Source organism: Falco punctatus, assembly GCF_963210335.1.
Source record: "Falco punctatus genome assembly, chromosome: 20".
Classification (NCBI taxonomy): Eukaryota; Metazoa; Chordata; class Aves; order Falconiformes; family Falconidae; genus Falco; species Falco punctatus.
This window is the reverse complement of record NC_137600.1, coordinates 5541497-5555708: the sequence shown is the minus strand read 5'-3', so window position 1 is coordinate 5555708 and position 14212 is coordinate 5541497. Positions and strand designations below refer to the sequence as shown.

Genomic DNA, 14212 nt, shown 5'->3' with positions numbered 1-14212 from the left:
AGCAGAGCCCTCTCGTGGCCCAGCTCCGGGTCCGCAGGGTGGCTCCTGCACGAGGTGGCCGGAGCTCCCAGTTTCATCTCATGGGAAAGGAGGAAACCCATGTCTCAGGAAAACTGGGATTTCATGGGGTCAAACGCCAGTAAACGCCTGCCATTAACCTGTGGATAACTGGCTAGCTGAAAAAGTTCATAGACATAGTCCAGCTGGCTGGACAAAAATGCACATCGCTCCCAGCTTATCTGAAGTAAAGCAAAATACACTGTCTTTGGCTGTCCTTGTTACACAATAACAGGAAGATTTCGGTGGGAAAAGAATGTTGCAGGTGGGAACAGATAACTACAGAAGAGAAACTAGGGGCAGGCTTGGTATTTAGGCAACTAACCAATAATGAGCTTAACTTTTGTAATATGTATGAGCTAATTATAACAAGGCATAAAAGGTGACTGTAAGGGACAATAAACGAAGTCTGCTGATCACTCATATTGAGTGACTGTGTCTTCCCTCCGTCGCGACATCTACCCACACTGACCCTGACTTCCACAGTGGGATTGCTTGTCTCCTGCTTCTCCTTTGCGGTTCTTTGCAGCATGGCACAGCCTTCATTTACCCGTAGCTAAAAACGCAGTCATGGTTCGTCTCGTCTCGGTCCAAAGGTCCTGAAACCATCCTGAGGTGACCACAGCAGCATTGCTCAGAGCAGTGCAACCACTCTCCCGCCTTTTAAGATGGCTTTTTGTGGTTCTGCCTTCGAGGAACCAAGTTTTAGCTGGGAAACACGGCTCCGGCGATGAGAAGCTGCCGTTGGCCGGCTCAGGTGCCTCCTCAGCTCCATCAGCCAGAGACCGGAGGCTCTGCAGTCCCGGCTGGGCACCTCACGCCTGTGCTTTGTGCAAGTGGCAGAGAGCAGGCGAGGGGCTGGGTGCTTCTCTGGGTGCCTCTAAGAGGAGAAAGCCACCATCCCGCCAAAACACCATTTTTCTGCAGGGAAGGGAGCAGCAGCAGGCAGGGGCGCAGTGGGCGCACACAAGCCTGCAGGCAGGCAGCAGGGCCGGGGCAGCAGCAAGCAGGAAAGCAGCTACAGCGATTTACCCCACCTTGCCCTGCCCTGAGCTATAGGACACTTACTTTCTCCGGCCAGGGATGTGATGACAGCCAGGGCCAGGAGGGTCTTCAGGGCGAACATTTTCAGCAGTGTGCAGCACAGGGCACGTATCCTCTGTTTTGTCTTAAGGTCTTACAGCTAATCTGCTTGGGTGATTGGATCACTGGGCTGGGGATAACACACTTACTGCAGCCCCTGCTAATGCCATCTTAGCTGGGGAGGACAGGATGCAGGTCCCCAAGGGCATGGGCCAGTCTGGGGCATGGGATCAGGGCAGAGCAGTGGTCGGGTGCCTGTGGAGTCCGGGCCAGACCTGCCCACACTTGCTGGGCTGGGCTCTGCACTGCATCTCACTGGCGCCTGCTATGGGAACCCTCTCCATCTCCAGAGTACCTTGTGGTGGCTTTCAAAGATCCTGATCAAGCCCATCTGCTCCATCCAAAGAATAATCCCTTCCTTGCAGCAGCCAAGTTGGGGAAAGACCCTCCAAAGTTTCCAATCCACCCAAAGAGAAGTGCAAGAGAACAACTGAAAACCCATAAAGGGCCGGGAGTCCAGTGGAGCCGCCCCTGTGCTCACCCAGCCCTTGGCGGGGCAGGGCAGTCTCTGTCCTTACAGAGGGGTTTACCCAAGGCCACGGAAGGTTATCGGGGTCAGCCCAGGGATGAAGCAGAGTCCCACTGCCCAGCGTCCTGCCGCAGCCCTCAGCTCTTCCTCCTGGCCAAGCTCACTGGCGCACAGTTCAGCAAAACCTGCCGGGAGCATCATTGCGGCATGGTAGGAGTCAAGGGGGCATCAAAGTCATCTCAGGTCTGAATTTCAGAGCTGATGAACACACCCTTCAGGAACAGATGATAACAATGATTATTTGAAACCAACTGCATTGTAAACCACATTAAAAAGAGGCAGAATAGGGCCCATCCTGGAAGATAAAGCCAGCTTCTCCAAAAGCCCTTCACTGACCTTACAAACACCAAGGAGGCTTTCAAGAGTGATAAACACAATTTTTATTCAGGCAATGAAACATGGAAAAAATATATTAGTAATCATTATAATAATCTCATTTGTGTGAGTATAACTCTTACAAATATTTACCTGACATATAAAAGGGAAATTATTGTACATATAAAATTGATGGCGATGGCAGTTACATACATGGTCTGGAGCGATGGGGATAGTAGTCAATGCAGAGAAAGTTCCTGCCTGGGGTGGGGGCACACCGGAGGGATGGGTGGGAGGGATTTGCAGTCGGGGTGGTTACTTGTTGGCACTTCACTGCAGACAGAGATCTGCTGGCAGATGCACACTTGCAAACAGCAACACTAGCGGCTTACAGGCAGGCACCCACCACTGTCAGAAAGGGGTATTTAAATTCTACTGCAAGGAAAAAGACAACACACACAACCAGGCTGCGGTCCCGACGCGCAGGTACCTGCAGATTTCCCCGCGCTGGTCACACATCTTGGCTGGAGCAGCCGGGCAGTGTTTGAACGCCGTGCACTGCTCCTGCTGCCAGCTCCCAGCTCGGCCCAGTGCCGCCGGTGAGCCGGTGCCGGCATCACGCCTCTGCGGCATTGCCAAGCGGGAGCTCCAGGGCCAAGCCAGCCCCAGTGCCACCAGCTCCGCATGCGGAGAGTGGCACACAGGGGGCAACGGCCCTGCCCGTTGACAGTTACGAACACACGCCTTCTATTATATATAACTATAACCATTATATATATATATTTATATATGTAACTATAACCATATTATAGTTAATAAATCATTCCTTAGGAATCTTCTTTGCCCAGACTGGAAGTGCATGCTGACAGGCACAGGAACGCAACAGCACTGGGGTGAGAGAGGCAGCGAAAGTGGGAGCAGGAGACACCAGGAGCAGAGACGGGGCGCATGCTGCCCGCGGGGAGTACAGACGTGGAAGCTGCTCCCCGCAGGCAGCCTGACCTTCCCGGCGGCTTTGCTTTGCCAGAGGGGCACGACTGCAGCACGGATTGCACTGTACGCAGGTTGGGGTTCTGGGGAAGTGCCGAGTGGTGAAAACCAAACTTCTGCAATCATCTGCCACCTCCGAGGGCCAGAACACCCCTGCCTAGAGACTGACCACCAGACACGCTCGGGTCAGGCTCCCAGCGAGCCCAATGCCCCGAGCCGGTTGCTGTGCTCGGTGCTGACCCTCCGGCTGAGCAAACCTGGCCCTGGCTGGCCACGGCGCACACAGAACCTGAATTATCCCTTGCGCTAGGGCAGCAAGTACACGCTCCCGCAGAGGGGCTGGGGCGTTACACCGTGCATAAAGCCAGCACGTGGTGCAGCATGCCCCCACGCAGAACCCAGGGCTGAGGGGCTGCCACCGTCCCTGCCCGGGGGCTGCCACCTGCTCTGGCTCCATCAGCCTCATGCTGGGACCTCAAGCGCAGCTACGGGCACGATGGCAAACCCATGTGCCAAACCAGAAGCCCTGAGAGCCTGCACAGCGCCCTGCTCTGCAGTGACCTGGTCCCTTCGGTTTCTGAAGGGCTGCAAAGAGAAAAACCCAACTCCCAAACAAATCCCTGGGTCTCAAGGGCTTTAATTTACCTGCACAGACCCTCAGAAGGTCCAGAGGGGCAGCACCTTCCTGGGGTCACTCCCTGCTGTCACCACCACCCTGCTGAAGCCTGGCAGCCAGGAAAGGGACACTTGCATCCAGGCGGGAATGCTGCCTTGGAGCTGGACACAGGAGAAGTGAGCAGTCCTATGGTCTGCAGACCCCCAAACACTGATGAAATTGGAGGGGAGCCACACTCCAGTGGGCTGGGGCTGGCATCTTTGACTCCCCAGAGTCTTCGCAGATCATCTGACAGATGCTTTTGTACCAGCTTATTAGAGGGAAGTGTGGGGAGGACAAAGGGGGGGCGCAAAAAAAAAAAAAGGAAAAAAAACAGGGAAAAAAGGTTTTTCCTTTCAGCCAGCATAAAGCCACAGGGGCACAGCTCTGAGCGGGGTCAGCCATCAGCTTTCCCACCACCCAGCTACTAGCCTGTTCACTGGGATAACTGGGAACACGGTGAACAGTCCTGGTCTGCGTACTAGGACAGGCTACCAGCTTCTTTGTCTGCTTAAGTGTATAATAAATTCTCTCTATATATAATATAACTAATAAAATATATACCAATTGTATGGCTCTGATTTAAACAGATGTTTGCACTGCATGCTCAACACAGGGAATTAGAAAACAGGAGGAAAACAGCTGGATTCTTTTACAAAAAGGTAGCAGCAAAAAAGTTTGTGAAAGTCTTAGAAAGGCTGGGTAGGAAACAGTCCAAACAGCAAATACTTCCCTTATTTGATGCTTTATGACTATCAAGGCGACAGCAGAGAATCCTCCACCACTGCAGCTATTGCCTGGTCCCATTGATCTGCCCTTCTGCAGGACAGGACGGTCCTGCACTGACCCCAAGGGGCATCACCCCCAGCCCCCGGCACCCCCAATACATTGGCCACAGGTGCCTGCTGGCAGGCACCACGGCCAGGAGGATGTGGCACTGCACAGCGTGCACAGCAGCAAAACTCACCAGGCAAGGCTGGCTCGTGCAATGGTGCTGCTGGGAAGGCGCGCACAGGACCCACGCAGGGATTTAAACACGATGCATCACTCCAGAGCCCCTTGGTCCTCAGCACAGTGCAAAGGCAACCTCAGCAATTCTGCTGGAGCTTGGTGTGTCCAGAAAAGTAAACACCTCCGAAACAGAGCAGGCAGCCTGCTGGCGGGGAAACTCAGACTTTGGGCTGCATCCAGACAGATTTCAAAGTGTCTTTTACTGCTGTCTGGATCTGCCTTTGCCTGTAAAGATGGCTTTTGTTTAGTTCTCTTAATATTCAGTGCTGTAAGGGCATTTTTGACAGCAGTGCAAGACCGCGGGCAGTACTGCACTCCTCCTTGCCTTTCTGTACCAACTGGCGAAAGGACCCTGAAGTCAGCAGAATCATGAAGCAGTTCAGGGTTTGCTTCCTTCCTCCTGCACCATCCAAAGTGGGGAACTAACCTCACTAGGTGTGGGGAGCCAACAGCAAGGGGCTGGGCTCTGCACATTTCAAAGCAGACTAGAAACTCTACCCTAACAAGCCTCAGGAGGTGCCAGGGCTGCGGGCAGGGTGGGGAAGGTGGACGGACAAGTCCCAGCTCTCCAGAACCAGCATTTTCCCCTGTTTCTCCAATACCTCCTGGGGCAGAAGCCTCCTGTCCTCCCCTTGGCTAGGTTCTCCTTTGAGAGGATTTGAGTTACTACTGGTTAAGTGGCCGTATCCATGCTCCCGAGGAAATGAGACACGTAGCAGGACCCTGCCCGACGGGAAGAAGTGAGAAGAGAGCCCAAATGCTCATAAATGCTAATAAAGTGCACGAATGCAGAGACATTGGCTTCCTTCCTCCAAGGCTGGCACAGCCAGGGATGAGGATGTGCTGTGCTGTTTCACCCATGTACCAGAGACCAGGACCAGCTCCGGCAACACCACCGCCTCTCCCAACACCACTCCATCTACCAGGAGGCTGCTTCAGCCCAGGGATCCAGGCTGGTGGCCCCAGACCACCTGTAGCGGGTGCCTGGGGTCCCCAAGCCCCTTCACTGCCTCCCCAGCCGTGCACACATGGGCCAGCTCCTCTTCCCAGTGCAAGGGCCAGTGGCTCCAAGCCTGGCATCACCCGCATCCCGGGGCAGGACCTGCTAGGCAGGGCTGGACTCGTGCAGTTGAGCACGTGAGGACAGTAAGTGACAGCATGTGTAGGGGCACCACTAGACCCAGCCCAGCTGAGGGGGACAGAGCCCAGGGTGTCACCTCCCAGCTGAGAGCTGGCATCCGTGCAGGTGGACGGCAGGGCAGCCACTTGCTACGGACACCAGGAGGGACACGCATGCCCAGCCTGACCGCAGGGAACACAGCCCCAGAGCCCTTGGGAGACAGAGACAGGGACAGCGCAGGGACTGGCTCTGCACGGGGGCCGCAGGGTCCGGCAGCCGAGCGGAGCAGGCAGCTGGACGTGTGTGCTTCTCTGCTGGGGGGGAGGGGGGGGGTCCTGGGCAATAAGGCAAGGTGCTTGACGTTACAAGAAAAGCAGCCAAGTGCAGAGTGCTGGACGAGGGGCGGTGAGACTCAGTCTGTCTTTCCCAGCTTCGCTATCAGCTCGTCACAGATCTTGGTCAGCTCCTCAATCTCCTGGTTCTGGAAGAAAAGCAGATCTTGAGGACCCCTGCAGCATCACAGATGGAGGATAACACTCGGGACCATCTGCCACCGAGCCAGCACGGGAAGGGGCAGCTGGCTCCTACACCTGCCCCTGCAACAGCTCCCTGGTGCATCATCCAGATGCTATGGGGAGCCCTGGGCTCAGCCCTCCTCACCCTCAACACACCCCAGAGCTGCACAGACACCCGTCGCTGCCCAGCTGCAGCCCACCCTGCTCGGCTCAGCCCATATGTCTGGTAGTGGGCACCTGTGAGCAAGCTCTGCCCGTGCCCCAGGACAGCCAAACACATGCCAGCCCTGAACCAGCAGCCACATCACTGCACACAGCCATGCCTACGCCTGGGCAGAGCCTGCACCTCCTTCCTTGCGAGAGGACGCAGTTGTACATTTTATAAAAAGAAAAAAATAAATCAACCCACAAAACACGAACAAAACAAGCAAAGAAATACCCCCAAACCCAAAACCCACAAACACTTTCTGGGCCAAAATCCTGGAGGACCCCTCCAGCACCCACAGGATGCTCAGGGCAGCAAAATGGAAATGCAGAGCACAGCCAGCACGGCTGGCAGAGAGGAGGCAGGGCAGGCGCGTTACCTTCTGCTGGAGGGCTCGCTCCAGGGACTCCACCTTCATCTGCTCCTTGCGAAGCCCAGCGTGCAGCGCCGCGCTCTCTGCCTTGGCCTTGGTGCGCACCTGGGCGATCTCCTCGTTGGCTCTGCGGTGGCGTTTGGAGAGAAGGGGACAGGGATCACACCCAGGTGCAGGCAGGAGCGGCACCGCGGCACGTCAGAGCACGTGGTGTCAGCAGAGCCCAGCTCCTGCTTGCCTGGATGCATCAGAGGTGGTTTTCCCATAGGGAAAACCTGCATGAAACTGGATTAATTCGCCCCCCCCCCCCCCAAACTCCTGTATGGAAACTCTGCTTTCTCAGAGTGAAGCTAAACCAGTTCCTCACCGACTTCCCTGGGGGCTACCATGTGTTGGCGAGCTACTGTCAGCTGAGCCTTGGTAGCTGCACATCCCCTACACCACAAACGTGAGCCCTCAAACGTCGACCTTGCTAAGTGACTGTAAATAGACCATGAACCTCACTTTCTCCATTAGAAAAAAAAAAAAAGTAAGCAGAGATCAGAGAATCCATTCAGGGATTTGTGCTGGCTTACTTACAGCCATTTAAAGTCACTTGAGCCTGAGGTTGTAAAAGGCAGCTTTTCACATCAATAAGCTCCTGCCTTCCAGCCTCAGGAAAGCCAAATGAAAACACTGCCCTACAAGGTCTTTAAGCACCCAGCAACCTCATGAACCTCATGCATGCCCTTACTTGTCTAATTTTTCTTCTGCATGGACTTTCAGGGCCTGATACCGCTGCTCTTCTTGCTTGACCCGGGTTAAATAATCTTGAGCACACTTCTTCAGAGCTTCTTCATTCTGGGAGAAAAAAAAAAAAAAAAAAGTACATCCATCTGCATGGGGACTGAGCACAGAGATGCTGCCCTGATGAGACGATACAGCCTGAGTATCAAAGGAAAAGGCTTTAAATAGAATCAGCTTCTCCCTTATGCTGGAGCCCCTTATCCACCTTGGCAGCATGGAAAAACAGTGTGTAGATGGAGGCAGAGTTTCTTGGGGCACTTTGCCCTGGCACCTGCCTTCCCTTGGCCGCAGCTCTGCCCAGGGCAGGATGCTCCAGGGCCAGCAGCTCAGCAGGAGAGTGCCAGGGAGGAGCGCAGGAACAGCCAGCTCCCCGTGAGCCCAGCTCCCCACACTGTCTCCCTGTGGCATTTGAAAGGCTCTTTGCTCATTTTATCAGAAAGTGCACAGATGAAAGCAAGCAAGAAGCCCTCCAAGCAAGGGCTGGGGCATCTGAAGCAGCACTGCATGGGGCGGGAGGGCCACGGTGCTGCAGTGTGGGGCAAAGTGGGGCAATGCTGCACGGGAACCCTGTGTCTCAGGACCAAGACTACAGGGAGAAAGAGGAAACCAAGGTAAGGACCTTCTTAAAGCCTTCTAGGACGCTCTTCAGGTTCTCATATCTCCTGAAGAGATCTGACAAGGACCTCTCCACCGAGTTTAGGTCTGCCAGAGCCTGCTCCTTTTCCATCGTGAGCTGCTGCATGTTCTTCTGAGATGTCATGTTTGTCCTCTGCTCATCCTCTGTGACAGAGAATAAACAGTGGGGACATGGTGACTGAGGGGGGACAGCTGTGGCAGCCAGCTCCTGGCCCCGCACGCCCGGCCAGGCGACGGCACCTTACCTATCATCTGGGCAATGGTCTTCTCATACTCAGCCACGATTTTCCTAGAAGAAAAGGAGAAAAAAACCCAACCACAGGTAAGAGGCAGCAGTTTTTTGCAGACATGCACCTACAGCTCTGTTGCCAGCAAGCCGCCCCCCTCCCCCCCCCAGCCACACAGGCAGCCCAAGCAGCAGCCTGTCTGCACAGCCCCAGCTGCAGTGCCCATCATCGCTGCTCCATGCTAAGCTCCATCTCGAACCAGCACAGCTAATGGGATTTTATTCCTGCAACAAAGAAACCCGCAGGCTTGACACGGCACAAGCACAAAGAGTACACGTCTCCTAACACATCCCACCCTGACGATGCCAAGCCGTGTCATCCCATTACGGCCCCGCTAACCCACCTCCGGATGGGGAACAGAGCACAGCGCTGCACCGCACAGGGCGCTGGCAGGCGACTGTGCGAGGAGAAAACTTTTACCTCATCTCTAAGACTTCCTGGCGGCTCTCTTCATATTTCTTCTTCCACTCGCTCGCTTCAATCTCCTTTGTGATTATCTAGGTCGCAGCAGACACAGGACCCTTGGGATGTGCTCTGGGTGGTCTCTCTCCTGCCCCACGCCTGCGATGCGCAGGGGACCTCCCCGAGGCAGAGCAGAGCTGCCCCTGCTCCCCCCAGCAGAGGGGCAGCCCTGGGGGGCTGCCACATTGGGGTGCACCCGGGGAGGACAGGGTTCCCAGCAATTACCTCCTCTCTGATAAGCGTGAGCACGGCTGTCTTCTCAGACTCACTGAGGCAGATGCCGTCCAGGGGACTCTCACTCCTGTTCATGCTGGTGATGGCTGCAGGGGACTTGTCCAAGGAGCACAGCCCGGCATGGCCCTGAGGGGGAATTACCCAGCTGGGATGCTGTGTGCATTTTCTTTTCACGCCACCTGCCCTGTTTGGTGTGTTCTCCCCCATTTTATCAGCCTCTGTTCAGGCACCAAACCTCTCTACCTGCACACACCGACAGCTCAGTTTTAGTTTTAGTGCACTTTAGTGCCCAGTCGCTTGTTGGGAGCTGGAGTCAGGCTGTGGGACGCCCACAGGCTACCCCCAGAAAGCAGCATCCTGAAGGGAAGACCCAGTAAGAGCCCATTTCGGAAGGAGGAGACCCAGCTCTGAGCAGAGATGTGCTCACATCTGACACCCCTTCACCTTCCCCGTGGTTGGTTTAAAAATATCTCCAGCCTGGAGGATCTTTGCTGGCTGTGAGCCACACACAGGGGGGCTGCACGGGGTCGCCAGTCTCCATCACCTCCAAGTCAGGTGGAGACATCACTGCAGCTGACGCATCCACAGTGCTGCCAGCAGCTGCAAGGACATTTGCTGGGCCTTGCTGATTGCCCCGAACGCACAGGGGAGCTGGCAGGGGGAGCAGGCTTCACCTCCCTGCAAAGCAAGTGTCGGGCTGACCCAGCTGTGAGGCTGTTCCCACTCCTTCCTGAGGGACAGCCCCACTCATCCCATGCTCTGGAAGAGCTGCAAAATTGGAGATGGTCACGCAGGGCTCCCGGCATCCTCGTTTCCATTATGGGTACTCCTACAAGGGTAGAGGTGGTTGCACCCCCATCACTCATGGCTTTCTCCCCCAGAGCCCAGCTCCTTTGCACCAGCGCTGCAGCTGCAGGAACCAAGCTGTGGGAAGAGCTGCCTGGATGCTGGCCGCATCCCTTCCCTCGGGGGGGTCCTGCAGCCTGAAAGGCCTCCAGAAAAGCATTCCTTCAAACCGAGGCTTACACCACCGCCTGTTCCTCCTTTTATCATCCAAGCCGAAGTGACAGCCCCATGCAGCCATCTCCTTGGGAACCAGCTGCCAGGCCATAAATAGAGAAGTGCTTTGCAGGAGGCAGTCTGCTTTTGGAAACGAGAGCACTAAAGCATTTCTTGCCCTCCCCTCCTCCCCTGTGCTTTGCTGCTCAGGTTCAAGCACAACCAAGCCCTTCACGGCTCTCCCAGCGCTGCTGCCTGCAGTGGGCGAGTGATGGCCAGTGGCAAGGGCCACCCCCAGCGTCACCCCCAGCTGCAGGTTTGGGTCCGGGCAGCTCAGCACTGGGGAGGTTCAGCCCTGTGTGGTTTTGGCCACAGCCTCCCACCACATCTCCCAAAAGCAGGTGTGCACCTGGAGACCTGCAAGTACCTCTGCCCACTGCCTGTCCCACCGCAAAACCTCCCATGCCGGGAGTTTTTGGGATGACCTCAGCTCATCTGCAGGAGCAGAGCCTGCCCGCGCTCTCCCCAGCACCAAACAAAAGGTTCACTTTGCCTAATGTCCTTGTGGGGCTTAGCACGGTTAAATCTGTCTCAGAGAAGCTAATTTTGCTGATGTTGCTAATCTCACTGTCATCTGCTTGTCACTTCCAGCAGCTTTGGCCAGGGGCGGCTAAGCTGGTACGGGGTCCCCCCTACAGTGGAGGAGTCTTGGGGCTACACCAACAGCTCCCATGTGCCACTGCCAGGGTGCCAGGGTCACCGGTGGCGGCAGAACCAGGTTTTTTTTTTATTCATCCCCCCCATCTCTGCTGTCAGCTGCCCTCCTGAAAGGCAGAGTTTGAGGATGCCTTGCAGAATGCACAGGCACCAGCTGGCCGTCAGAGCCAGCCCTGGATTCCTCCACGTGAGGCACAGCCCCTGTCCTGCAGCTGAGCTGTCTTTTCACTGTCATTCATCCACTTCCAAACGCCACATTTGCTCTCGTTGCCCTCCCACGGCTACAACCCTGGCTCCTCACCAGCCTGGCTCCCTGCCCAGCATCTCTCTCACAAGCAGCAGTGCCCACCCGGGAGGGAGCCATCCTCTGCCAGGCTCGTCCTGGCCTGCTGGGAAATCACCACTATTTTTACCAAGTCCCTGCATGGACTTTTCAATAATTTTAGTTCTCACAGAAACTCATTTCAAAGAGGTTTTGGTAGCACTTCTAGGCTGAGCAGCAACGTGTGCCGCAGCTTCCCACCACCGCCAGGCACGGCGGGGCAGGCAGCAGCTGGGGAGCAGGGGGATCAGCCCTCCCGCAGCCCCACCGCCCTGCCCAGCATCCCTGCAGGAGCGGGAGAGGGAAGCAAGAGGCACTTACAGGGAAGATGCCAGGCCCATCCTTTTCCACCTGCTTGGAGATCTCCTTTTCAAAGCCTAGAGACAAGGAAATACAACCTTTCAGCTACCTGGAAACAAGATCCTGGCGGCACACACAGATTTGCTGGGGTGCAGGCGGATACCCCTGAGCCCCTACATCCCCTGAGCTTCCCCTCCCAAAAGGTTTCTTTGCCCCCAGCTCTTGCCCTTGCTGGGAGGATGCATCCTGCACCCCTGCCAGCCTCTCCTCCTGCACTCCCTGGAGTGGGAGCCAACACTCCCCTCTGGTGGCAGTTCAGCCGGTCCCTGTGTCCCCACAGCTGCCACCCATGCCAGCCATCCCGGAGCCTGCGGGGGAACGAGGAGGATGGAGGAAGATGCACGGGACATTCTGCACTTTGCTGGCCAGCGTGGGCAGGGTGCATCCCTGGAGTGAAGCCCAGCTGCTCGGGCCACTCTGGATAGCACAAGCCTCAGCCCACGCCAGCTGGGCCCGGCACCCAAAGGAGCTGCCACATGGCCCCTGCTATTCTCAACAGCAGCAGAGAGAAGAAAAAAATCTGTCTCCTCCCGTCTGCAACGCGCGGGACACCATGCCGTCTCACATAGCACGGGAGGTAATTTATGGACCTCACTCAAACAACTGCAGACACGACTGGCTATGCACGTGTTAACTGGGCACAGAAAAGTGTGTCGCAAGGGCCCAGCTAGGAAAGGAAGAGGCAAAGTAATGCTGGTGTCTGCACACCTCCTGCTATCTCCCCCCATTCACCCCTGTGCCTGGTCAGGGGCTGCACGCCACAGCTCACAGCACCAGCCCTGCAGCCGGCCCACCCCTGCCTGGCCCTCTGAGGCCAGCAGCAATAAATAAAACCTCCCAGCCTCTCTGCTGACTGTCAGATTTTTCCTCCCTGGAGAGATAAAGGACTGTTTCCCTCTCCTGAGAGCCTACAGCTCTGCACAGCATTCAGGAGAAATGATTAATAGGTCCTCGCGCAGGGGAGAGCTGCAAACCTTCCACGCGGCCATTTCTCCTGCTTGCACCTATAACTTTGCTATTGATTAAATGTCATGTTGCTTGGCTTTTAATTATTTTTTAATGGATTGGTCAGAGAGGCTAATTACATAGGAGACGGACAGAAAAATACTGCCAGGAGCATTAGTGGAGATTTTCTGCAGCCACACTGAGAGATCTCCATCCAGCATAGCCCTTGTGCTGGGACGCAGAGTCCCGGCAGCTCTGCTCCTGGCACAGGCTTTGTGCAGGGCACGAAGCTGGAGCACCCCAGCCAAGTGGCGTGATTGCTCAGCCCAGCCCTCATCCTGGCTCACTGGTCAGCACTGGTTTCAGGAGGGCACCCACAGCACGGCTGCATGGCAGCCTGCACCACGGGGAGGGAGCCTTGCCGGCCGAGCCGCGTCCTACCGTGGGAAGGGTGCTCTGCACAAACACAGCCTGCACCGTGATTTTTCCATAATGCAAATGCTGCAGATAATAAACCACTGGCAGTTTCATTATAATTTATGGTAGCCTTTAGCTCTGTCAGTGTAAATAGTGACGAAGCTGCGTCGCCTCAACAGCACCAATTCACTGCCAGAGGCTGCAGAGGTGGCCTGGGTGCATGCATGGTGCATCCCCAGAGCCAGAGGCAGTGGGAATGCTCCTCACCTGCCTCCGTGCCGTGCTTCGCTACCAGCACAGGAACATTCGAGCACTCGAAGTACTCCAGGTCATCTTCTGGCTCGCCCTTCTTCTCCAGCCCGGCCGGTTTCTGCGCAGAGGTGGTGGAGGCCAGCTTCTCCTCATCAGTGGCGTGTCCATCCCGATTTGCAATATCTGGGATTTCTGAGATCAATACTCCTTCATCCTGCAGATCAAGGCATGCAGTTAAGTAGGACGGACCTAATCTGTGGGGATCAGGCACCCAGGTTGCTGGACAGTCTGTAGAAGGCATGGGAGGTTTAGCATCAACCAACAAGCTGCTCCCCACCAGCTCCTCAGCGGTTTTTGGCAGAAGGAAACACATGGTGCCAGGGACAGAAGCAATCAACACACAAAATCTATTAACCTGACCACAGAGCTCACAGTGTTTTGCTCACACTGGGGACAGCTCACACAAGGTCCCTAATGAACCATATGGAACAGAGAGCATTTACTGGGCATGAACAGGAACCCCACTGGGACGGGCTCATCCTGATTCAAGCACAGCCTCCCTCCCTCCCCACCAGGAACCACCCACGGGGAAGATGCTCTCCCCCGGCTGGGAGCTGCTCCTTCCAGGGAACTGGCCCTTTGGCCGGGCACGGCTGCAGGCACACAGCAGCCCAAAGCTCAGCCAGCCCAGCTCTCCCCGTGCACGCCGCTGCCCAGGCCGTCGGAGCATCCCCACGCCCAGCCAGCAGCTCCTGCGGCCAGACCCCACATACCTGAGCGCAAACATCCAGGACCAGGGGCTGTGTTTCGTATTGCTTCACCTTGCAGCCGCTCCTGCAGGGGAGACAGAAGCAGCCAGCTGAGGTGCGGGCTCACGGGGGC

General features: G+C 56.1%; 1 protein-coding gene across 2 annotated transcripts in view; it reads right to left on the bottom strand.

The window, feature by feature from the left end:
• TACC1 (transforming acidic coiled-coil containing protein 1) overlaps nucleotides 1-14212 on the bottom strand; it is a 30491-nt gene that overhangs the window by 2163 nt on the left and 14116 nt on the right. For both annotated transcript variants that reach the window (XM_080370534.1, XM_080370533.1), the window contains 10 exons: nucleotides 14104-14164; nucleotides 13346-13544; nucleotides 11678-11733; nucleotides 9310-9444; nucleotides 9043-9119; nucleotides 8581-8624; nucleotides 8319-8479; nucleotides 7647-7753; nucleotides 6920-7040; nucleotides 1126-6301 (listed from right to left, as the gene is read on the bottom strand). In XM_080370534.1, the coding sequence (XP_080226660.1) occupies nucleotides 6233-6301; nucleotides 6920-7040; nucleotides 7647-7753; nucleotides 8319-8479; nucleotides 8581-8624; nucleotides 9043-9119; nucleotides 9310-9444; nucleotides 11678-11733; nucleotides 13346-13544; nucleotides 14104-14164 (1030 nt within the window). In that variant the 3' untranslated portion in view covers nucleotides 1126-6232. The remainder of the gene's footprint in view (nucleotides 1-1125; nucleotides 6302-6919; nucleotides 7041-7646; nucleotides 7754-8318; nucleotides 8480-8580; nucleotides 8625-9042; nucleotides 9120-9309; nucleotides 9445-11677; nucleotides 11734-13345; nucleotides 13545-14103; nucleotides 14165-14212) is intronic.